This window comes from Myotis daubentonii, chromosome X, assembly GCF_963259705.1.
Source record: "Myotis daubentonii chromosome X, mMyoDau2.1, whole genome shotgun sequence".
Taxonomy (NCBI): domain Eukaryota; kingdom Metazoa; phylum Chordata; class Mammalia; order Chiroptera; family Vespertilionidae; genus Myotis; species Myotis daubentonii.
This window is the reverse complement of record NC_081861.1, coordinates 40,835,187-40,860,495: the sequence shown is the minus strand read 5'-3', so window position 1 is coordinate 40,860,495 and position 25,309 is coordinate 40,835,187. Positions and strand designations below refer to the sequence as shown.

The 25,309-nt window shown below is 41.1% G+C and overlaps 1 protein-coding gene across 4 annotated transcripts in view; it reads left to right on the top strand.

Annotated features, from left to right (window-relative positions):
- The window catches only part of LONRF3 (LON peptidase N-terminal domain and ring finger 3), a 40,456-nt gene extending 16,890 nt beyond the window's left edge, over nucleotides 1-23,566 (top strand). For 3 of the 4 annotated variants that reach the window (XM_059679347.1, XM_059679346.1, XM_059679349.1), the window contains 6 exons: nucleotides 7,753-7,867; nucleotides 10,322-10,443; nucleotides 12,551-12,709; nucleotides 13,382-13,544; nucleotides 14,564-14,713; nucleotides 18,298-23,566. In XM_059679347.1, the coding sequence (XP_059535330.1) occupies nucleotides 7,753-7,867; nucleotides 10,322-10,443; nucleotides 12,551-12,709; nucleotides 13,382-13,544; nucleotides 14,564-14,713; nucleotides 18,298-18,453 (865 nt within the window). In that variant the 3' untranslated portion in view covers nucleotides 18,454-23,566. The remainder of the gene's footprint in view (nucleotides 1-7,752; nucleotides 7,868-10,321; nucleotides 10,444-12,550; nucleotides 12,710-13,381; nucleotides 13,545-14,563; nucleotides 14,714-18,297) is intronic. The other variant, XM_059679348.1, reaches the window with a different exon arrangement.
- Nucleotides 23,567-25,309: the final 1,743 nt, after the last annotated feature.

Here is a 25,309-nt window from a genome sequence, read left to right as displayed (position 1 = left end):
CGAACAGTTCAATAGATGGAACATGAAACACCTGAGGAAAGCCTTCCATACAGTCAGGAGTTTGTTTGCTTTTACCATCTCCATCTCCTCAACAAGGTGGCAGGCGGGCCATGCCAGAGCCAAAGGGATAGAGAAACTCTGCTTTCCTGCAGAGAAATGGGCCTCCACAGGTACTACCACGGCGGCTGTAAACCTGTGATGTGAGTTGTGGACTTTCACATGTCTAACTTTGAGAGATTTGATTCAGTTTGCTCAGAAAGCCCCGCTCCTTCGTGTACTTATCACTTCTTCTGACATCCAGGGGATGTAAAATCAAACACACAGGCTCATCCTGTTTGTGTTTTCCCTGAGGTTAAAGTTCTTTTGTTCCCTTTCCTCTGCTTTCTCCCTTTCATCTTGTTTGTCCCTGACCTCGACAGGGGGCTTCAGAGAAGGGTTAGAAATCTGGTCCAAGAAATAAACACCAAGAGGATAAGACCCCTTTTAGTTTGCTTGCTCCGACTTTAAAAGCCATTATTTCCCTTATCCTGCCACTCTGTTCTAAGTAAGACTTTAAAACAAAAAGCCATCTTTGCCTGGAGTAGCTATTGTATAGGCCTGGAAGTTATAGGGAGCCTCTCACTGCTTTATGGCAAAAGGAAAGCTGCCAAGTCCAGAGAGCACTTCTGATCTCAAGGCTCATAAAACGGTAGCCCTTGGTCAGAAGCATGTAGTTCCTCTTCCAACAGGGTTTGTCTCAAAGTCAGAAATCAGATGTTGATAAGGGCTATTTCATATGCAAGCTTTAGCTTGAGTTATTGTAGGCTTTTTAAATATATGTATTTTTATTGATTTCAGGGAGGAAGGGAGAGAGAGAGAGATAGAAACATCAATAATGAGAGAGAATCATGGATAGGATGCCTCCTGCACTGGGAAATCCCACTGGGGATTTAGCGCACAACCCAGGAATATGCCATGACTGGGAATCAAACCATGACCTCCTGGTTCATAGGTCATCGCTCAACCACTGAGCAACACCGGCCGGGTAAGTTATTGTAGTCTTGAGAAAGTTCCTGTTTTCACTTCCCTTTGGTGTATTTATTCTTTTTATTGTTAGGATTATTATTAGATTCTATTATGACCCTCATGTGCCTTTGAGTGAGAGGGTCTAAGGGTACAGTTATTTTTAAATGATCTGACAGGTCATAAACTAGACATTTGTATCTCCTATATGAGTTTCTAGAATGAACTCCAGTCCTGTGGTGCTACATTGGCAGAAAACAAATTTGAGTGCAGATTTATCTATTCTGATTCTAGGGAGAAAATGAAGAGCAACTTGTAAATTCCATGGGAAAGGGTGGAAAGAGTAAACGGAACAATAATTGGCAGCTGCATTCATGAGGAACTTTCCAAGCTCCCAGTCTCCCTTGCTGGATTGGGGGAACTCTGCTGATGGAGGATTCTTCCTAATTCCAACATCTCAGAACTCTGCCCCTCAATTTATAGTGACTGAAAATCCTTCCTTGAGATTTGCCTGATATGCATATTCTAGCCTTTGGGGCCGCCACTGGGGCTGCTGTGCAGAAGCACCTTTGGGGTGACAAGATATTTTGAGATGTGGAGCAAGAATGTTTGATGTTTGAACCAGTTATCTAATGGCCTAGTGACCTCTTTATCAATTGAAACATAAAGCTTTATATTTAACCTAGATTTAACTACTCAACTACCTGGGTGTTAGGGAGCCAGTTTATTCTATTCTATTCTATTCTATTCTATTCTATTCTATTCTATTCTATTCTATTCTATTCTATTCTATTCTATTCTAATTTTTCTCTCCCTTTCTCTATCTCACCCCTCCTTCTCAGGTCCCTCTTTGCTCTCAATTTGATAGCAAAAGAACACAATACAAGGATGTAACTGGTTGGAAAAGATAGCTATTTTCAGATAAGCCAAACATTTTATCCAGGCTGAAATCTAACTGAAAACATTTATTATTACTATTGCTTAATCCCTCATGTGACAATGTAAAATGCTTTCTTGTGAAAAAATCTGGCCCTACTCTGATTTATAAATGTCTCCCTGAAGTGTTTTCTGAAATCATTATCAAAAGTGGTAAATAGCCCTGGCCGGTGTGGCTCAGATAATTGGCTCATCATCTCGTACACCGAAAGGTCTCGGGTTAGATTCCTGGTAAGGGCACATACCCAGATTGCAGGTTCAATCCCCGGTCCAGGTTTGTTCAGGAGGCAACTGATCTATGTTTCACTCTCACACCAATGTTTCTCTCTCTCTCTCTCTCTCTCTCTCTCTCTCTCCCTCCCTCCCTCCCTTGCTCCCTCCCCCCCTTCTCTCTCTCTAAAATCAATAAGAGCATGTCCTGGGGTGAGGATTTTTTTTAAGTGGTAAATAAAAGGGAAAGCAATTCAAGTATATCTCTATATCTAGCTCTATCTACCTAGCTAGCATCTACAGTTCTCTTATTTCTCTTTCTCTCTCCCCACCCCTCCCATGAGGGGAGAGGAGAGGAAGGGAGACAGAGAGGGAGAGAGAAGTTGTGTGTGTGTGTGTGTGTGTGTGTGTGTGTGTGTGTGTATGTGTGCTTCTATAAGTACACGGATGATTTCTGTTCTAGGTATAGAGGTACACACAGTCGTGGCCATGTCATATAGGGGAAAAGGAACACAGGCTTGGAAATCAGATGTGACTTTACATCCAAGCTCCAGCTAGCTGTTTGACCATAGATAAGTTGTTTAACCTGTCTGGTTCTTAATTTCTTCAGTAGTAAAATGAAGCTAATCATATTTACAACCTATTAATATATAAAATTAATTTATGTGGAAAAAAGTATTACACAGACTAGAATAGCAAGAGAAATATTCCATCTGTTCCTAATCACGTTACTCAGTTAACTTTTGTAGTAGGGTCACCCTGAATATTGAATTGAATTGAGTTTTGAAAGGTGATATATTCTAATCATTTGAACCTTGAATTATTTCAAATCAATAATTATGCACCATCTGTGGCAGCATTTTTGTTTGTGGCCACTCAGATTAGAGGTGTTTTAATCATAGCTCTTACAAAGAGTTGCTGTATTCTTTTGTGTCGGTTTTACTCATCTGCTTATTAGATATCAGTATTAATTGCAATTTTTTTAAAATATATTTTTATTGTTGATAGTATTACAGGTATCTCCCATTACCCCCCTTATTGCAATTAATTGACCAGCTATATCATTGTTATTTTATGTGGATTACATTGTTAAATGAACTAAAGGCCCACTTTTGAAATTATCTGTAAAAATAGTTCTGCAGATGCAGATTCATCCATCATCTTCATCATTAGCGTTATTGAATAATGTACAAAAAACATTCGGCTTCATAAGACTCACATTTCTGAGGAAATGAGACATTCTGGTTTAGCTGTTCTAGTAGTTAGAATTCAGCATAAATGTATTCTCTTAATAAAATATTGTAAAGATGATACTCATGCAACCCCTCTCAGTTCAGGAAATAAAACATTGTCAGAACCCCAGATGCCACTTCCAAATCACAACTCCCTCCTCCTGAAACCACTATCTTAACTTTTGTCTCTTCTTTTAAAGAAGAAAATAGCTTTACCATGACATATGGATCTCTAAACAGTGTAATTTAGTTTTGCCTATTTTTCAAAAAAAACCTTTATATAAATGGAATTATTCAAAATGTATTCTTTTGTTCTGGCTTCTTTACCTCAGTATTAAGAGTTATCCGCCCTGACTGGTTTGGCTCAGTGGATAGAGCGTCGGCCTGCGGACTCAAGGGTCCCAGGTTTGATTCCGGTCAAGGGCATGTGCCTTGGTTGTGGGCACGTCCCCAGTGGGGAGTGTGCGGGAGGCGGCTGATCGATGTTTCTCTCTCATTGGTGTTTCTAGCTCTCTATCCCTCTCTCTTCCTCTCTGTAAAAAAATCAATAAAATATATTTTTTTAAAAAAAGAGTTATCCATGTTACTGCAGGTAGGTAGAACTTGTTCATTTTCATTAGTGTACATATAGTGTCCTACTGTATGAATCTCTCACAATTTCTTTTTTTAAAAAAATACATTTTATTGATTTTTACAGAGAGGAAGGGAGAGGGATAGAGAGTCAGAAACATCGATGAGAGAGAAACATTGATCAGATGCCTCCTGCACACCTCCCACTGGGGATGCACCCGCAACCAATGTACATGCCCTTGACCAGAATCGAACCTGGGAGCCTTCAGTCCGCAGGCCGACGCTCTATCCACTGACCCAAACCAGTTAGGGCTCACAATTTCTTTAAAAATATTTTTTAAAGGAATAAAAAGAAAAGAAAAAAAATCCCTAGCCAGTTTGGGTCAGTGTTGGCCTGCAGACTGAAGGGTCCTGGGTTTGATTCTGGTCAAGGGCACATACCTCAGTTGCGGGCTCCACCCCGGCCTGAGCCCTGTTTGGGACATGTGCAGGAGGCAACCAATCGATGTGTTTCTTTCACATTGATGTTTCTCTCTGTCTTTCCTTCTCTCTTTCACTCGCTCTAAAAGTCAATGGGAAAGTATCCTCAGGTGAGTATTTTTTAAAAAATCAAATCTCTGCCCCTCCCCTTGACCTGCTGAATGATAAACTTTATCCTGTGAGGCTTCAGCATGTCTATATTTTTAAAGCTCCACAGGTGACATTGACAATTAGGTCTTGAGACTAATACAGAAGATTCAATTCTGCAGAGATTAGCAGGAATGTGTAATACAGTGATTCTCAACCCTAGTTGCACATTAAAACCAACTGCGGAACTTTAAAAAGCCCTGATGCCTGGCCCTTACCCTGAACCAACTGATTTGAATCTCTGAAGGTGTGGTGCCAGGCATCTGTAGTTTTTTTAAAGTCCCCCAGGTAATGGGCTGTGTGGGGAGGAGGAGGAGGGAGAGTTTAGAAAGGGGCATGAGGAGATGTTTGGGGGTGATGGGTATATTCACAATTTGATTGTGGAAATGATATCATAGGCATGTATAGATGTTACAACTTATCAGACTGTACACTTCAAGTGTGTGCAATTTATTGCATGTCAATTATACCTCAATAAAGCTGTTTAAAGAAAAAGCTCCCCAGGCGATTCTCACACACAGCAACGGTTGAGAATCACTGTTCCATTAGAAAGAGCACACGACTGGAAGTGGAAGTTGGAGAGCCTTTCATCTGCCAACAGTTGGCTCTGTACACATGGATAAGTGACTGAATCCCTCCTAGATCTCAGTTTCATTCTGGTTTGTGGGTTTAATTTTTTTCCTCAAGTACTTTAAAAATAGTGGTTATATCATATTGAAACCCAGGGTTAGAGATTTTGTTCATTAGAAAGATGTGTCATTATTAAATGTACAATGAAATGTTACTTGAGCACTTCTGCATAATTTTTAGAAAAGAAGATACTATATAGATAAAATTTGCCTTAACTTTATTTTTTCTTTACATAGGGTTTAACTTTTTAGCCCGTTTGATCTTTTTAGTGCTGAATTCGCTTATGCTAGTGCTAGATTTTTTAAATTGCAGTAATTGGTATCTAACTTAAGAGAAACATGTTCTGTTCTACTTGAATCATCAGTAATTGTTTTAGGGTTGGTAGGTTGTTGATACTATTTTCTGGCCAGGTAGCTGATGCACTTCCCAGCATGGCCACACGAGGGGGCTGTGCAGCTGGCCACCTCTTCCTCTCTACTGACATACTTGTAAGGTCAAAATAGTCTGGTCAGGATCTTTCTGTTCCTTTTGTCCTCTTGGTGAGTGAGAGCCCCACTTCTGAACCATCATTTTCAGCTACCCCAACCCAGTGGTTTTGCTGCAAGTGAGCCTTTCTTTAAGCAAAGTAAATCCATGACTCTCTCAATGTACAAAATAGCTTTTAAAAAGACCACCAGCCCTGGCTGGTGGACTTAGCAGGTTGAGTGTCATCCCATGTACCCAGAGGTCACCGGGTTTGATTTGGGCCAGGGCACATGCCCAGATTTCGGGCTTGATTGACCCCCAGTAAGGGGCATGCAGAAGGCGACTGATCGGTGGTTCTCCATCATCAATGTTTCCCTCTCCCTCTCCCTCTCCCTTCTTTCTAAAATCAATAAAAACATATTTTAAATTTCCTTTTCAAAAGGACCCCCCAGATTGCTTTGAAAATATCCAACTCCCGCAAAACAATTAAAATAGGACTTAATTGAAGTGTATGTGCATGCATAGGTATATATGTACATATATTGTACATATGTATCTATCAGTAAGCACATCTATCTATATATCTATATCTATATCTATATCTATATATCTATATCTATCTATATCTATATCTATATCTATATCTATATCTATATCTATATCTATATCTATATCTATATCTATATCTATATCTATATAAAGAGCCAGGGGCCGAAACCGGTTTGGCTCAGTGGATAGAGCATCGGCCTGCGGACTGAAGGGTCCCAGGTTCGATTCTGGTCAAGGGCATGTACCTGGGTTGCGGGCATATCCCCAGTAGGAGATGTGCAGGAGGCAGCTGATCGATGTTTCTCTCTCATCGATGTTTCTTACTCTCTATCTCTATCCCTTCCTCTCTGTAAAAAATCAATAAAAAAAAATATATTTAAAAAAAAAAAAAAAGCTAGGGGCTGTCACATCCGAAACAACTGAATGGACAACTGAACAGGGTGAGTGGGGCGACAAGGCCAGCAGGGGGGTTAGTGAGAGACAACGAAATGACTGGGCAGCAGGTTGTGTGGGGCAACCAAGCTGGCAGGGGGGGGGGTGTTGGGGGCGACCAGGCTGGTTGGGGGTGCAGTAAGGGGAGACCATGCTGGCGGGGGCGGCTGTTGGGGGTGACCAGGTTGGCAGGGGGCAGTTGGGAGTGACCAGGTTGGCAGGGGGGCAGTTAGGGGCAATCGGGTAGGCAGGCAGAGGCAGTTAGGGGTGATCAGGCTGGCAGGGGGGCCAGTTAGGGGCAATCAGGCAGGCAGGCAGGTGAGCAGTTAGGAGCCAGCGGTGCTAGATTGTGAGAAGGATGTCCGACTGCCAGTTTAGGCCTGATTCCTAAACAGGCAGTCGGATATCCCCTGAGGGGTCCCAGATTGGAGAGGGTACAGGCTGGGCTGAGGGGACCCTCCCCCCTCCCCACTGCATGAATTTTGTTCTTCGGGCCTCTAGTTAACAATAATACTCTATTACCCCTAGGAAAATGATTCATCCATATAAAAAGGCGGTTATCTGTTTGTTACAGGTGCAATTTCAAGATTCTTTAGGGAATAGACATTGCTTAGGTAAAAAATAGAATCAAGATTAGCAAAGAACCCGAGTCATTTTTCCATTGTAATGTGATATAAAGTACTTAAATGGATAAACGTATGAATGTGTGTTTATCTGTGTATGTGTGTTTACATACACTCAGATGAATAGGTTGGCTAAATGTTTTAGAATAGAATCTATGCAGACACTCTGGGTATTTATCTCTGGACACTGAAAAAAGTATGGATGCCCCAGAAGAGATTGGCTAGAACTAATGTCACAAAATGATCTAACTATGTCCTAAACTTTAGTAAATGCATTATTTTAAAATTCAGCTCAGAAATAAAAAGCAAATGCCTTTTTGAAGTTCAAAAACAGCATGGATTAAAAAACCAACAACACACCTCACCCCAACATACAGAATTTTCCAAATAATACTATAAAAGCTTACATTCAGTATCCCTGTCTTTTATTTTTGGTCTTATTGCAGTTTTCTTCCATTTTGATTCCTAAATTTCAGATTATTCTATGAGCCAGTCACAACACCGTGTGGACACACATTTTGTTTGAAATGTCTTGAGAGATGCCTAGACCACAATGCGAAATGTCCACTGTGCAAAGATGGTCTTTCACAGGTAAGACATTATTTCTTTTTGGTCGGATTGGCTTATTTGGAATTGAGTACTTAAGAGAGTGTGTTATTGGATCCCAAGCCACTGCACTGTGCTGGGGCAAAATACTCCCTTAGACCTCTACCTCTTTCTCCTGTCTTATAGCTACTCCTCCCCTCTCAACTGCTTCCTTCAGAAAAATGAGGCAACATCTAGCTTTTTATGAACTGTTGGTAATGAAATAAGTTTGTGTTGGAAACAAAAGTATTAAATTGATGATAAACATGGATCCTTGTTCTAATCCCATCATGGCACCCAATTCACTGTAATGTTGTGTGGCTCTTATGTCCTCTCTGGGCTTGGACTTAGACGAGCTCTGATGTCTCTTTATTGTCAACATTTATACTGTGTGTGTGTTTTTAAAATTCTTTATTGTTGGAAGTTTTACATATGTCTCCTTTTTCCCCCATTGACCTCTCCCCACCTACTCTTGTCCCTCATATACTGTGATTTGAAGAGATCACTCCTAAGGCTGCAGAAACCTCACAGACCTTCAATATGGTCCTTGTTCCGCCCCTCAGAAGCTACTCTATTTATTAGCAGATCCTTGGCTACTTGAAAAGCTCTGAAGCTTCTAGGTCCTCTAAAATGAACCACACAAATTGTCACCTTGGTTTTTCAAGTCGGCCTGATGGGATTTTCTTTAGCACAAGAACACCCAGGAGTCCATCTTGTTTTCCCTCCCCCAGGGACTTGTATGCCATATTTTACAATCAGCATTAATATTGTTTGACCCCTGTCATCCCTGAGGAGAGAGGGGAGACACAAGACTATCTCTAGGTGAATGTAGGTCCAGCGAAGTCACATGTTGAGCTTCCCCAACACCCCAACTTTTAAATGAAGGGGATAGAGTGAAATAATCACACAGGAAAACCCTGAGGGCGTGATTGGATTGGGGGAAGGGTCAGCATCATCCTTGCCTAGGTAAAGGGGTGGGATTTGCTGGCCTGATTATAGGTGAGAAGCCCATGGTCCTTATACTTAAATAATATGTTTGTGTTACGGTAACACCGCAACACTCAGATAAACAGACAAAAGAAAAGTCTACCAGTGTGCTCTTCACCTGGAGAAAACCATTGCTAATGGTTTAGTATGTCCCTTTCCTGGGTTTTTGTTTGAGCATCAGCAGTCACCTCCTTCTTTGTTTGGCTACCTCCTGAGTCATTGCTTTTCCCCAAGACCAGGACTGGGCAAATCAGGTGGTTCTCCTGCAGTCACACAGTGGCAGTGGCTGATGAGGCATCATGGAGGCAGATGCTGTGGAGTCCCAGACTTAAGGGCTAGAAGATATTATCATCTATCATTTTGTTTTTACACAGGGTCACACTTACACCATTCCCAGAGAGGAGAGATAACTATCTTATTCCAATCATACTCAGTGCAGAATACACAAACATAGCCCATACTGGGAAAGGAGAAATTGTCCTAAGGTAGCAATTTTATACTCAGGAACTCCCACTGCTGGGCATGTGTGGGTAGCTTCCATAGTGAGCAATTCTGGGCAGATGCTTTATTGTCAGGTCCACACAGTTTAATGCCCTCTACTTACAGATGCCTGGATTTGCATGTGATAAGGGTGTTTGGGAGGAAAGTAATAGTGACAATTGAGCCTGAGTTCAGTTCTGAAATCATGGTTTATAACATAACTTCAGTGATAAATAGATGGTATATTTTTTAAAAATCACCAGTATTTAGTTGTGAGGTTTTTTTTAAGATAGAGAACAAAAAAAATACTTAGGCTTGAAATATCCAGAAGCTAAGCATTGTGATGGGGTGGGGGTGGGGCAGGGCAGGAAAGGATCAATGATTAAAAATTACTCTTTAGTTCCCTGAACCTTTTGACCATAGACATTCAGCATGTCCCAGATGGAGACATGTGGGTTTGTAAACACAATAATCAGAAAAGGGAAAGGGAAGGATTTCTCCCCTCTTTTGACAAGAACATGATCTTGATATCAGTGTTTTGAGAAAGCAGTGAGATTTTTAAAACATAAATGCAGGCCTTTTCCCCTTGTTAGAATATTTTTCCTAATTATAATAATAATCAATTTCACTAAATTTATTGGGGTGACACTGGTATATAAAATTATATAGTTTTCAGGTGTACAATTCTATAATGTATCATCTCTATATTATATTGTGGGTTCACCACCCAAAGTCAAGTCTCCTTCCATCACCATTTATTCCCCCTTTACTCTCTTCTATTTCCCCCACCCCTGCTTCCCCTCTGGTAATCACCATACTGTTGACTTTTCTAACATCCAGAGAATACATACATTATCATAGTATCAGCTGCTAACGCGTGGGCCTAAATTACTCCAATATGTGGGTCATTTGACTATTCTACTGATTGCATAAGAAGTGCTTTGTGTTTTTCTGATGACTGTATAATATCTAATTGCCTCCTTCCTCATATAGTGCTTGGCATCAAGAAAGTACAGCAAAAATGTCATAATGGAAGAGCTAATAGCCAAATTCCTTCCAGAAGAACTCAGTGAACGAAAGAGGCTTTATGAAGAGGAAATGGAAGAACTTTCTAAGTACGTATATGCATGTTTCTATTTTCAGTTTTACTCGTACCAACTCATAGAGCTGAGTGCACACTTCATCCTTAACTCCTCATTCAGTGATATCATGTCAGTAGCTTGAAGTTGGCCATGGTGAGTATTTGCACCATGGAAATTAGCAAATGCTATAAACCAGGGATTTCCCCACCCCTAGAAAGTCAGTTGTTCAACATTCACCAGTACACTGGTGAAGAAGCATAAGCCAAATCACTGCCAGGTGAGATCTTGGCACTAGTAACTGGTGTCACTGGCAGAAGTAAGTTGGAGTAGCTTAAGTGTCCAGAAGACTGTTTTCAAATACATAAGGAGGTGCTATGAGGTTAAGAACTTTGGTGTCAGCCGGACCTGGGCTTATGATCCAGTTTTGCTACAGAGTAAATGTACTTCACGACTCTAGGAAAGTCACTTCACCTCTCTGGGCCTTAGTTTCCTCATCTGTAGTTTGGGGATGATAGTAGTTCTTACCTCATGGACTTACAATGAAGATCAAATGAACTAGTGGCTAGTAAGTACTTAATTAATGGTAATAGTAAGAGTGCTATGTCCTCTGCCATGTACAGGTGTTGAGAGGTGAAAGGTAGGGATGGGGATGCAAATAGGGCTCCAGGTTTTCTGCCTGGCTAGAAGAACAGCTCACTTAGTGGGCAAAGCAGGAGGCAGTCACTAATTTCTGCCTCTCATACTGCTGCCCTCCCATCTCGACCCCAGTGGAATCCTAACAGCATTCTGGGGGTGAGGTTCCCGGTGGCAAAAACTGTTCTGGATTTATGCCTGCCCTGTAGAGAACCATTTCTAAACTGCCACCAGCTTGTCTGAATGTCCCTCTCACTTTGAACAACATGTTTTCCTGGGAAGCTAGAAATGAAATCTTTTTTTTCCTCATTGACTTATATTACATCTACTCAGGGCATCTTTATCTTTGTTTCTGATTCTTAAGTTTGTCTTGAATCTCTCTGAGCCCTCCTCTCAAATATTATTTAATGTCTTATTAACAAAAACTGGAATATACTATAGAGAAATATACTAAATTTCTGTTTAAAGGCATCCTATATTTAATTCTTTTGAGATTTGGGCAAATGGTCTTATATCTATTGATAGGTTCAGCTATTCCTATATTGGATTGACTAGACAAATAAGAGAACAGGGTCTAGGAGGAGCCGGCCCAGTTGGTGGTACCCCCTCAGGCTCTGTGTCTGAACCTTCGTGGCACTTGTTAAGGGCAAACTCCTGGGTCCTGATTCCATAGCTGGTGTACCAGAGTGTCTGGGGGCTTTGCAGACTGCTAGTCTGGATATAAAGGCCCTCAGTTATCCTGCTGCACAGGTGTATTTGAGCATCACTAGGCTAAATTACTCCCACCTCACCATTGCTCCCTCCTCCTCCCACCTGGACCTGCCATGCAGACTTCTAGGGGCTTTGCAAATTTTAGGTGCTCATGGTGACTCTGTAGAGAATGTCCCATCATTGCTCTGGAGATCTGGGTCCACTTATACCACGAGTACCCTTTCCCATACTGCCAGCAAGACACCTGGAGAGATTGTTGAGTGGACAGCATGAAAGAAGAAAAAATATGAAGTATAACTGTCACCTACCATGTTAATGTGCTAGATAGAGAACTTTAGCCAAATTAGATTGTGTAGAATATCCATTTTTACCTCAGCCCTTAGGCAAGCCCCATCTTGGGACTCAGTCCACAGCATCAGTTGCATTTCAGTATTTTTTATCAGCCATCAAAACTTGATGTTTCTGCCCAACTAGCATGGCTCAGTGGTTGAGCACTGATCTATGAACCAGGAGGTCACAGTTCAATTCCCAGTCAGGGCACATGTCTGGGTTGTGAGCTCAATCCCCAGTGGGGGTTGTGTAAGAGGCAGCTGATCATTGGTTCTTTCTCATCATTGATGTTTCTATCTTTCTCTCCCTCTCTGAAATCAATAAAAATATATATTTTAAAAGAACAACAACAAACACTTGATGTTTCCTTGCCTTCCTGTGGAGGAACCACGTGGTGACATGTGACCAGCCTTTCTGTGTTGTGCTCCATTGCATTGAGAATCATGTCATTTACTCTTCCTTACAGCTTAAATAAGAATGTGCCTATTTTCGTGTGTACTATGGCCTATCCCACCGTTCCTTGTCCCCTACATATATTTGAGCCTTGCTACCGTCTGATGATTCGTAGATGCATTGAGACAGGCACAAGACAGTTCGGCATGTGCCTTGGAGATCCCGTCAAGGGGTAAGTGAGGAGCTATGTGAGTCAAGGAAGGTGGGTGGAGAAAGCTTTTGGTTTTCCTTCGGGCTTTCCCAGGAGGTTGGGAGGTACAGCTCAGGAGACTTAGCCAGGTCATGACCATAGGCATTTGTAAGGATCAGAGTCCCTCTAGCCCTTAGTTTAGTATGTGAGAGGCTGCCTATTTAAAGGAACCTCAGGATAACTCTTTTGTTAAGTGGGTGGCATATACTATAAAACTTCTTTTGAGGGTGGGCTCTGGAGTCAAAGTGCCTGAGTTCATATTTTGGCTTCAGCCTTGGAACAAGTTTGGCTTTGGACAAGTTACTTAACCTTTTGTGTGACTCAGTTTCCTTATCTGTAAAATGGGTACAGTAAGAATGCCTACATCATTGGGTTTGTTGGAATGATTTGTGAGTTAATAATGCACACAAAGCACTGAGCATAGTATCATAGCACATAGAATGTACTCAATAAATACCAGCAGTTGTATTAGTACATTAAGGTTGTTTTTTTTTCACACAGGCACTGCCTGTTGTATAGCTGTGGCTGTAGATCCTGGGACAGGTGAATAGGCAGAAGTCCCTTGAGGCACAGCATGGTGTAGAAATGGCTTGGTGAGGCCAGGGAAACAACTCATGAAGATTTCAGTTTCTTGACTTTATTTCCAATAAACAGGTTTGCAGAACATGGCTGCATTCTAGAGATCAGAAATGTTCAGTTCTTTGCCGATGGCCGCTCAGTGATTGACAGCGTAGGCAAGAGGCGCTTCAGGGTCCTTCGTCAGGGCCAGCGGGATGGATACAACACAGCCGATATTGAATACATTGAAGACCAAAAGGTAAGGGTGGCTAGTGCCAAGAATCCCAAAGCCATGTTATTCCTGTGGCTTGGCAGATGGAGATGGTTTCAAAAAGATCCCTTAGCATCTTTGGGGGCCTTGGGATTTGACATCAAATTGGTGCAGCAAAATTGAATGCTGCCGGATTGTCATTGGGTTGTAGAGTGGCAGTGAGAGCACTCCTTGTCCTGGCTATCCCTGCTTAGTTTCTTAATTATATTTGTGGATAAGAAATGCCAAGCCAGACAAACCCTTGGACCCATTCCACTAAGAGTTAGGTCTCTGTCAGGGATATCAAAGGATAGATCTGGAGCAGGGTCTACACATGTGTATTGCTTTATCGATTTATTTGTATTTTAAAATGTTTTATTTTGAGATAATTAGAGATTCACACATGCATTTGTATTTATAAATGGGCAACCTGGCTAAGAGCTCTTCCCAATAATACATCATTTGCTAAGGCAGCAAGATGACATGTCTAGCTAATCCTTTGTTTTCTGGACTAATGGGCAGAAGAGGAGATAATAAACCTGTGTTTATTTATACTTACAGTCACTATGTAGGACACTTAATAAGTATTTTATCAGTGAAAAAAATATATTCAACTTGGATGATAAAGTTACAAAGTGAGATACAGGCACATTCATGTCTCTCTTCCCAGTAAGCAATGAGAAAGCAGATGTAAAAAATGAAAAGGAGAAAAACATAAGCCAGCATAACCTAGTTTAAGATCACGCCTCCACTCAGGCCAGTTTGCATTTCTGGTTTTCTATATGTGTTGCTGTTTCAGCCAGTTTACCCAGCCAAATCTTTATCCTTCCTCCACCCTCAGCAGTATTTACACACAGTCCATCATCTGGCTGAGGAGCCTTTCACATACCACACAAGAGAAAGCCAGGTTGGGTGAGCCTTCCCATAGGGGGACAGGATGGATGCTCAAAGAGAGTCAGGTACCAATAGTGGCTCTAGGAGTGATGGAGAAGGTACAGAATGTTTCACTTCCACTTTGATACTTTCAGGTTCTAGGAGAGGATTGTGCTGAACTCATGGGATTACATAACTGTGTCTATGAACAAGCATCATCATGGTTTCATTCGCTCAAAAATTCTCTTAGGAATCGGATAATCAATCACTTTGGTCCAATGCCAGACAAAGATGCGGATCCTCAGGTATATAAATTGTCTTTTTGTAATTGGTTGCCCCCAGCACATGAGAGAGCCTAGGGTTTGTGATTAGATGGATGTGTGGTTATCTAGCAAATCAAATACAGGGAACAAGATGGATCTAATGTGGTATTGTGTGTCTGGGCATTAGGCATCAGGGGTAAGACCAAAAGGAACCCAGGTCAGAATTCCAGGAACTAAAGTACAGCAGTAAGAATGTGGATCCAAGGCAGGTTTTGACAGATAAGTCAGGTGAGAGATGGAAACACAGACACAATCAGCAGGAGAACCTCGAGTGGGAGTCCAGATTCACACCATGGTAATGTGTTCGGGTGACAAGATTCACATAAAGGCCAGGCTTAAGAGAAGGGTGTCCTGGAAGCTGAGACCAAAGGCTGCCACTTCCAGGGAGCTTCATAACTGTCTTACCCCCGCCACACACACACACACACACACACACACACACACACACACACACACATTGTTTCAGGAGCTAGGAAATAGGGCCAGCTACCTTAACAGATTCCAACTACAAGTCCACAGAAACTTTTCACTCCTGGGTCTCTCCATGCCTAGTCCTGTGGATCTAGACCTTTGTCATTGTCCTCATCAGGGGTGAGCAGAAACCAGAAAATGGACCCAGTAGTTAAATTTACCATTGGCTGAGTTATACTAGAAAGCAGTTCATTGGGTTCTACTGAGTTGGTCTATTTCCTAGGGGAACAGGTCCCTCTGAGAGATCAAGCTGCAAATGAGAAATTCTCCAGGAAAGTGGAGATGGTTAAGTTTCATCAAGCTTTGCTTGCCTGGTATAAATCAGAGGACACCCTCTTTCTAGGACAAGACTGGAGCTATCCTAGCCAAATATTTCCCCACAATCACCTTTCCCACATTCTGAACTGGTTCTCCTATATTATCACCTCCTCCAGAACTTTCTGAATTCTTCGCTTACACACATTCCTGACTCTTTCACAATAATAAAATAGAATATGTCTATTCTGACGTCCCTGCCAAAAGACTAGTCCTGCTTACCTCTCTAGCTGTGTGAGCTTGGCTAAGTCCCTTTCCCTTTCTCCACTTTTCTCCCATCTTTGAACTGAGGCAGATAGATGAAGAGATCTCTAAAGTCTCTTCTTTCTCTTGCATTCTGAGGCTTTAAAAAACCAGCCTGTTCCTACTGGGCTGAAATGGCTTGCTCTCTCCAGACCACAAAGGTGGCTCCCTTTCCCCATGTAAAAGCATCATGAATGTTGAAGGGAGAAAGGCCAATTAGTGCTTCCCAATAACCCAGCTCCTGGCTCTGGGCCACTGTAACTCAGGACTATAGCAGAGCTCTGAGCAAGCTCATGATATAGCATAATGTCTCCCTTCACCTTCTGGAAAGCATTCTCCCCGGGTCAGGCAGAAGATAGCGATCAGCAATGATAACAGCATCTTCTCCCAGAAAAAAACAGATGCTACAGAGTGATTCATAAGGACTCAGTAACAGAAAGCTGAAATTTGGAGTTTCATTTCCTTTTTTATTAGGACTGTTATCATGTTGCTTTGGCAGCAGCAGCACTAGCAAACAAACAAACAAAAAGCCGAAATTGCATTCAGTTTGATCCAGTCAGTGCTGCAGCTCCAGTGGTCCCAGTAATAAAAATGTTCTAAGCTTTGGGAGGAGGCTTCTTAGAAACAGCCACAGATATTAACATCAGCTTAAATATCTTTGTTAATTATCCTGGGGGAAAAAGTTCAGAATATGTCCCTCTAATATTCAACACTGATAATAGGAGGGAGAGTATATTACAGACTGCAGTGAGGGACAAAAATGAATCCAAGTGGAGACAGAGAAGCCAAGAGGGCAGTGAGGGTTGGGGCATAATTAAGTGAACCAATTTGGAGGCAGATAATCCCAAATGTAGGTAATTTGAACAGAATGTGGTTCGCTACAGTCCTAAAACCAGCCTTCAGAAAATTGGGGGCAGAAAGCTCATTTCGGGCTTAGTAGAATATAAGTCACCAATGTCTAAAATGCATGCCTGGGCAGCTGCTGACAAACAAAATTTTGGTGAAGGGCTTGTGTGGGATGGGGGAGGTCTTTAGTGAAAGGAAACCTGAGCACAGGATACATTTCTTATGGGAATGTGTTTTCTTTCTTTTATTTTTATTATTATTTCTATTATCTTTGTTGTTGAAAGTATTACAGATGTCCCCTTTTTGGAATTTTTACAAAGTGGGATTATTGGGCTTCAGGGCTGTGCATCATAGGCTTGGTTTCAGGAGAGAAGCTAACTGTAATTGTGGCCTCATATAGTGACATAACATATGTGGACTATAGTGCCTTCACCCAGAAGCAGGAAAATGAAGGGAGTTAGGAGACATGCAAAGCCTAAGGGGTCATGGAAATTGAAGACCCACAAGCTGCATGCATCAGTCTGAAGGATCTTAAATAGAATCTTAGAAGTGGAAGAGACTGAGTAGTGGAGATTCCAGCTTGTAAAATCACACTGGCTAGGAAGTATAGTGAATCTGTTAGGATACTGATTTGCTTCCTTTAACCAACTACCAAAAATAACTAGCTTAAACAAGATAGCAGGCATATATGTCCGGGAGGCCTAGGGCAGCTCTGTTCTATGAGATCATTCCATCCTCACAAGTTCCATCCTCATAAAGCTCTACCATCCTTTGTTGCCCTCATCCTCCTGATCACCATGTCCTTCTAGCTAGGGGAAATGGAGAGAAGAGGAAGGTGGAGGGCATGTGCCCCCTTCCTAGGGCATGACCCAAAAGTCACACATATCACTTCCCTTTATATCTAATTTGCCAGAACTTTGTCTGATGGCCTCACCTAGCTGCAAGGGAGGCTGAAAAATGTCTTTTTCTGGGTGGCTATGTACCCAGCTAAGATAAGGGGAAATACACTTAGTGGCCAGATTATTATGAACACCTGACATTTGTAGGCAAATTAGCTATAATTTCATGCTGAAGTTGCTAGAGGGCCAGGCCATTATAAACGTCTGAATAGCACAACATACCTAAGTATTGCTGCTGTCAAGTTCATCCTATCATGTTGATGGCGTATCCCAATGGAGATGGCTTCTTCCAACAAGACAATGCACCATGCCACGGTGCTCATATTGTGCAGGAGTGGTTTCAAGAACATGAGGGAGACATTACCTTGCTTAGGTGGCCCCCACAATCACCAGATCTCAATCCAATTGAGCACTTGTGGGACGAAGTTAAAAGAGCCATCAGGCAGCTGGTTCCACAACCATCAAATGTCACAGAACTGGACAGTGCTATTCACCAGGCATGGTGTCAGATTCCTCACATCACCTATCAACATCTGGTGGAGTCAATACCAAGAAGAATCGCTGCAGTATTGAAGGCAAAAGGTGGCCCAATGAAGTATTGATGAGGTGGTCATAATAATCTGTCCGGTCATAATAATCTGGCCACTCAGTGTAGATACAGGGGCAATTTTCAGTCTCTGCTACACACAGAAGCAGTTTCACCTGGGATATTTACCTTGCTACTTTGCAAACCTGTACATTGATGTCAATTCCACAGGAATAAGATGAACTCATTTCGTTTCTCTGTTGCAGATTAACCCAAATGGTCCAGCCTGGTGCTGGTGGATATTAGCAGTTCTGCCGCTGGAAAGCCGTGCTCAGCTTCCGTTCCTAGCAATGAGGTCCTTGAAGGATAGACTGAATGGTATTCGGCGCATCCTCGCCTTTATAGCACGAAACCAAAACTAGTGAGAGTGAATTGATGAAAAGGAAATTTCACCCTCTTGTAAATATATCAAATTGCAATTTGATATATTTAGGGGAGTCATCTTGTAAATATATCAAATTGCAATAACATCTTAACTGAAGGAAGTATCAAATAGAGGCATTACCTTGCTGTTGATTATAGAGAGAAATTCAGTTGAAAGACCAAAGAATGTGACCTGTTAGAAACTTTCTGTGTTGAGATACTTCTTGACATGCTGCACAACTATACCCACAGCAGAGGTGTTCAAGAGCCCAGAAGAAAAATGCTTTTGACATAAAATTTTCTGAAAGTTTAAAGTGGTTTTGCTTTAATTCTCTTTCTTTCATCAGTGAATGACTGTGTGATTGAAATGTGAAGCAAAGATAGTAATAATCTTGCTGCATTATTTCACTGACTTGAGGTCCTATTCCAAATAGTTCAGGTTTTATAAAGCATTGTATAAAATATTTATACTCCTTTCTGTTTTAATAATTTATTTTTTGCACTACTGTATCCTTTTTTCTACATGTATGTTTGTAACTATTTAAGTGTGCATCACTGAATTCACTTGCTTTATTTATTGATGTAGTTAACCATGTAACTAGAAGGAAGTAACAATACTAGAAATGTGCCATTTTTGCTTTAACCATTTTTACTAGGTTTGATTCCAGTTCTTGAACTATTTTTGTATCTCTCTAATTGGATGCTTAAAGGAACAATATAAAATACTTAAGGGATTTGCCATAGATTGTAGAATAAGCCAGGATAAAGTAAAACCATCCAGTTTCTATGTGTTACACAGAGCAAGGCTTAAGGAATTATTTTTCTAGAATGAAGCAATGAATCAGAAGAGTGTCCTTTATTGCAGGCTATTATAGGCATTTATCTGAGCAATCTAATTCTGTGTTTCTTATCTCTCCCCAGTTCAGTTAGGAATGGGCTTTTTAGGCAAGATAATATTTAACCCTTCTGAGGGAATGGTTTTCAGTTAGGAATGGGCTTTTTAGGCAAGATAATATTTAACCCTTCTGAGGGAATGATTTTCAGTTAGGAATGTCACAGTGAGGCCCAACTAGCCTCCATACACTGCCTCTTTTCAGGGTTCTGAGGGTCACATCCTGGGCAGCATGTGTGGAAATACTTGATGAAGGACTGTCCATTATGAAAAGTGCAAAGAAGCTGGTAGAAAAGGTAACATGCTTAAAAAACAACCCAAACTAACATTTTGGTTTTTTAAATCTTTTTAAAAGAACCAAAAAGTTAATTCATGATTTTATCTAGCAATTGCCTTTCCTCCTAGTTGCATTGGGCCAAAGATTTCAATATGGGGAAGAATGGTGGGTAAGGAGTTAAGAGTGAGCCCTGGTTTAGCTTGCTTTAGAGTTAGTGTGGTTCCTTTAGTGCCAGGCCAACCTGAAAAATGGCATATGTATAGGAGTGTTATAATGACAAGAGTGAAAAGATTAGGGCAGGGAAGAAGTGAATCATGCCATTTGTGCATTTAAGAAAATGACCATCCCCCTCCGCACCGTGATTCAGAACTGCAGCAGTGCGTTGTTTATTTGAAGCCTGTCCACTCTTTTAAGGTGAGAGGTTAATGCCTCAAGTAATCCCTCTGACTTCTTGCATCATCACCTGTGGCCAGAAACAGAAAAGGCAGAATGAGATAACCTGCACTTTCTTAATGGATGCTATGTTGTCAGAGCATCATGTTACCAGGTTTGATGTTTGGAGCCAGACTGGGCTGATGAAGAATGGAAGGCAGGCATGGTTACTGCCCAAGCAAAAGCTACCAGACTCCAGGAGCATATATTACAGACTACGCCTCCAACTTGGTACACACCATGTGGTCATAACACCGTCCTAGTATAACAGTTTCCTATTATCTAGTGTAAATGTAACACCCCCCCCAAAAAAAGGGTCATACGCATCTCTATTTGCTAGATGTGTTACTTTTGTGATTTCACTTTTCTTCCTGAGCCCCCGTTTCCTCATCTGGCAAATAGTAATGATAAATACCACATATAAGGTTGTTATGAACATCAAATGAGGTAATATATGTAAACCAATTAGCAGGATGCCTAGCATATAGGAGACACTCAACAAATAATAGATATGATTAGATTACTCATTGTTACGGAATTTCATCAGGGCCCCATATTTGCAGAAAATTCTACCTTTACACACAATACCCATCTCTAGCCCCTTTAAACTCAGTTGCATCACTGAGTATTGGACCATAATCTGATGCTTTACAGATAGTTCCTTTTGGAGTCAAGTCTGTTTTGGAAAGTGAGAAGACTAGGAAACAAATAAGGCTCAGGGATAAAGGAGAATTCTGAGTCGGCACATTTTTTTTTTTTATTTCAATGGAGCTAAAAGGTAGTATTGTTTGGAGGTCTAAAATTTCTAATTAAATGGAAGCCTTAAGTTTTAGCTCCATTAGAATAACCAACTCATCACTCCCTGCTCTCCAAAATGTATTTAAAATCTTGGCCATGCCAGGGTGAGTGAATTTTACAATCTATGACTTTTGTGCTTAGTTCATGGTATTTCTTTTTTTTTAAATATATTTTATTGATTTTTTACAGAGAGGAAGGGAGAGGGATAGAGAGCCAGAAACATCGATGATAGAGAAACATAGATCAGCTGCCTCTTGCACACCTCCCACTGGGGATGTGCCCGCAACCAAGGTACATGCCCTTGACCAGAATAGAACCTGGACCTTTCAGTCCGGAGACCGACGCTCTATCCACTGAGCCAAACCAGCCAGGGCTCATGGTATTTCTTTATGCTGCCCCAACAAAAATGTATTGTGAACCCACTATGTACCAGGTACTGAGCCAGGTGGTTTCACATACATGAGCCTGTTAAGTCATTTTATTTCTCACATCCACCCTGTGAGATCACATTGTCTCCAGATTGGATGAGAAAGCTGAGGCTCGGCAATGTTAAATACATTGCCTAAGTAACATAGTCAGCCAGTAAGTAGCCAAGCTTGTTATTGAACCTATTACTTTGCAGATTTTTAACATTTTAAATAGTTTGTGTTATACATAATTTTATTAAATAGACATGACAATCAACTCAAAAGCACCCCAGAAACTCTCAGTGAGAAGTTGCAGGTTAAGTAAAATTAAATTACCCAACATATCTCTACTTAATCTAGGTAGAAAGGGAAGTTTGAATTGTTAAAATAAAATTCCACACCATAGAATGCTTCATGTTGAGTGAGTATGTAACTCCAGCAAATGTAGATCTTGGCAAGGAAAGATTTTACTTTGCTCTCAGTAGCTTAGATACACATTTGGGTGGTTTTACAGCAAGCTTTTGTTTTAGTGGTGGGAGGCAGGAAGCAAGGCTCAGCCTTGGCTTTCTTTGGGAGGTACTTGAATGGGGTAATTAGTTAGACGTGACCATTTTCACCTCTTATGCATTGATTTTGCAGCAAAGCTTAGGAATGAAGATTATACAGAGACATAAAGCTAAGTTTAGCCAGGAGGACAAGACTTCTCCTTGGTAGACAGTGCCATTTATTTGGTTAGGTTTTCCTGTCTATCGGACCCAATCTTTTTCTACTAGATTGGTGTGTGTGTGTGTGTACACTAGGTACCAGGCAGACATGCCTTTCTGCTTTGTACTATATTACTGCTGCTAGCTAACAAACAGCAAAATGTAGAAAATGGAATCCGATAAAGTTAATTTTTGGTAGACAACTCAGAAAAAAAAAGAGTGATTACCCCTGACTTAGGGGGGCAGGGAACTAAGTATTTCAACAATTTGCCTTTCCTGAAATCTGACTGCTTGTAGATCTGTGGGGCTAGTCAAGTCACTGCACATGTGGCACTTCCAGCTCTGCCTGTAGAGCTTGCCTGGGCTCAGATAAACCCCTGTGACTGGCTATTGGAGCAATGGAGCTCCCGAGGCTGGCTCACAGCACCCAGAGGTCTCTGAACTGTCAACAGGTTGCACACTGTTGATGGGCTGGAATCCACTGGGAACTGTGATTCCCTAGGCCAACTCTATTTCCAAGATGGAGTTTTTTTCAGGGACTTATTCCTTGAGTTCTCAACATGCTGACTTTGCATCCATTCTCGTTTACCAAGGCAGAATAATAGCAGAGGTATGGGTCATCTAAACATGCAAATGGAAAGCAGCTGAAATAATGGACAAGGACAGATTTTTCAGCCTGTTCTCCAGCTTGTGGATTTTTTCCCCTGAATTAAAAAAATACATATAATAGTAATGGTTAGAATATTCAAATTTTTTTTTACAGGCAGAATTTTTTTGTTGAGGTTTTAATTCATGATCAAAGACAGATCTGAAAAGCAGCTGGCTGCCTGGGCTGCAATTTGTGGCCCTCCCTGAATGCAGAGAGGAAGAAGGAAAAAGAGCTGTGTAAAATGTATGTGTTCAATTCCTCCTAGAATGATAGCTCCTGCCATTCAACTATTTTATAATCTGGGTTTTGCACATCCAGAGGTGAAATGAAGACATTTTCACTAACAATTGGGTATTTGCAAATGCACTAAGTTTACCTTGAGTGATAAGTGCCTGTAATATCTGTTCCTGGTGTCATTTTGAAGATTTGCCTCATGATTTTGTAGCCTTTTAAAAATTTGTCACAGCAGATGTGATAAACAAGTTTACAAAGCAACACTGTAGCTTATACATCATTTAAAAAGTTGTTTAACAGGCATCTATTGTCAATACAACAACAATAAACAAAAGGAGAGCAAATAGGTCAACGTGGCATCACAGGCTTATCTTAGATAAACTGGTTCCATCATTTTATGCAATTCTCAGTAATGCCAGGAGTAAAATATCAAGCAACCCATTGAAACATTGGCAAAAATGTCTGTTTGTTATTCCAGTTGTTTGTTGAGCAGCTATTTTACTCTCATACTGTAATGAAATGAAAGAGGAATTAAGATAATGCTTTTTTTCTGCCATATTGCTATTCAACTACCTCTTTATGCTTGATTTCTCTTTAGGATTTTCTTTCCTCCAAATCTGTGCAAAGAAAAGTTTTGGCTCATCTAAGTTGCAATAACAATGTAATATATACAGTCTCTGTAAAAGCTGTTTATTCATTAAAAAATGTTTTCTATTGTCTCACTGTGTATCTAATCCAGCTCCACCTATATGTTAGGGCAAAGGTTACCCAAATACTTTCATTTTGTTGGAAGCCGAATAGAGGGGAAAGCTATTGAAACATCTATTTTGTTCATGTTCCTATTGGTGGTAATACTTTTGACCAGAAGATCTTTCAAGGAAATAGGCCTGCACTCAGATAGCAAGCTCTTTGTACAGTGAGGAAGGTGTGAACTGAGTAATGTGACTTGTTCTGAAAACCTGGCTATAGAGTAATTAGTTTTAAGCATGTTTCAGAAAGGCTTGTTGTTTAAAAATTATGTTGAAGCATTTTGCCAATAATCTACCCACAGTTTATTGTAAATCCATTCATATATTGAGTTTGCTTAAAGCAGAGCATACTACCTACTCTGTTTTCTTTGGCATTATAAAAAATGTTCATGAAAGCGAATTACACATTTTTATTTCAGTTAAACTGTTTCTCAACAATAGGCTAAAGCTAAGGCCCAAAGTGTGAACCTTTTGACAGGAAAATTGGTAACTGACTGGGACAGTGAACAATATCGGCCAAACTGATTCTAGTGAGAGAGGTTAGCAACAACTCATCTTATTTCCAGGACCCATTTTATCCCATGCCGCTGACAACTTTATACAGGTTGTTTTACCACCAAAGAAACAAATGACATGGGAGTGGGACAATTAAAAAAACGAAATGATAGAAAATTCCACTTGGGCCGGACCTTATTCTTTATAAAAGGATATTTTGGGAATTGAGAAAAATCCGAACTCCTCCCCTACTTGGTCCCAGAGGGAATGCTTGGCTCTGTTGGTTGTTGCCTTTCTGTGCCCAGTCTGCCACATTCCGGCTCTCAGGAGATAGTATACACTCTGGTCAAAGAAGTAATCTTCCCTCCAAGGCAGTCCTGCCCAGAATGCTGGCATAACTCTTTCTCTGGAGAACTGTGTTGGATCATCTAAAAAGAAGCTCTGGTTTACAGTTGTCCCCTAGGCCTTGAGCAAAGCCAACACTTTGTCTCCTTTCCTTTGGATCCACTCTGGCAGATTTCAGTTGTCTAGGGCCAACGATGCCTCTCTGGAAGGAACCTTCCAGTCTCAAAATGAGATGGGAGCAAGAGAAGGGAAGGGAAAAAGCCCTAGGCTCACAGGCTTCCAGATACTTAAACTTTCCCTTCTGCTCTTACATTTGATTTCTTCACTCCCAGGAGTGGCTGAGGTGGGATGGGAAGGGGCTGGTGGCAATACTACTCAATATTTGCTTCTTCCTGGTCAAGGCAGAAAGTACAGGAGCACTGACTAGATTTCTAAACCCACTTCCCCATCCCTTTCCAGTTTTCTGTTACTGGTTTTCCCATTTCAACCGATGCTCGTGCTGACTGGCCATCCATGTTTACTGTCCTCTTACACACATGGATTAGCAAATGTTGCATTACAAAGCCCTGAAAACCTCTTTCCTCCACTTACGAAAATGCTCCCTTCCAAACCTGCCTTCAGAATGCTGCCTATCTTCCAGTAAGTCGATAGTAACAATTTTTGGATGCCTCAAGTGCAACAAAATTAAGTCCTGAAATAACCCACTTACTCTAAATCCAGTTTTGCTATAAAAGTCTTGCTTCTCTTGGATTTTAGAGGCGCATTATGGGAATATTCAACACAGTCATGGGAACAGGAGAGATTGCTGCCCCTTTGGTCCATCAGGTAATATGGCTATTCCTAGCTTGCAACTACATTCTCAGGACCATGTGC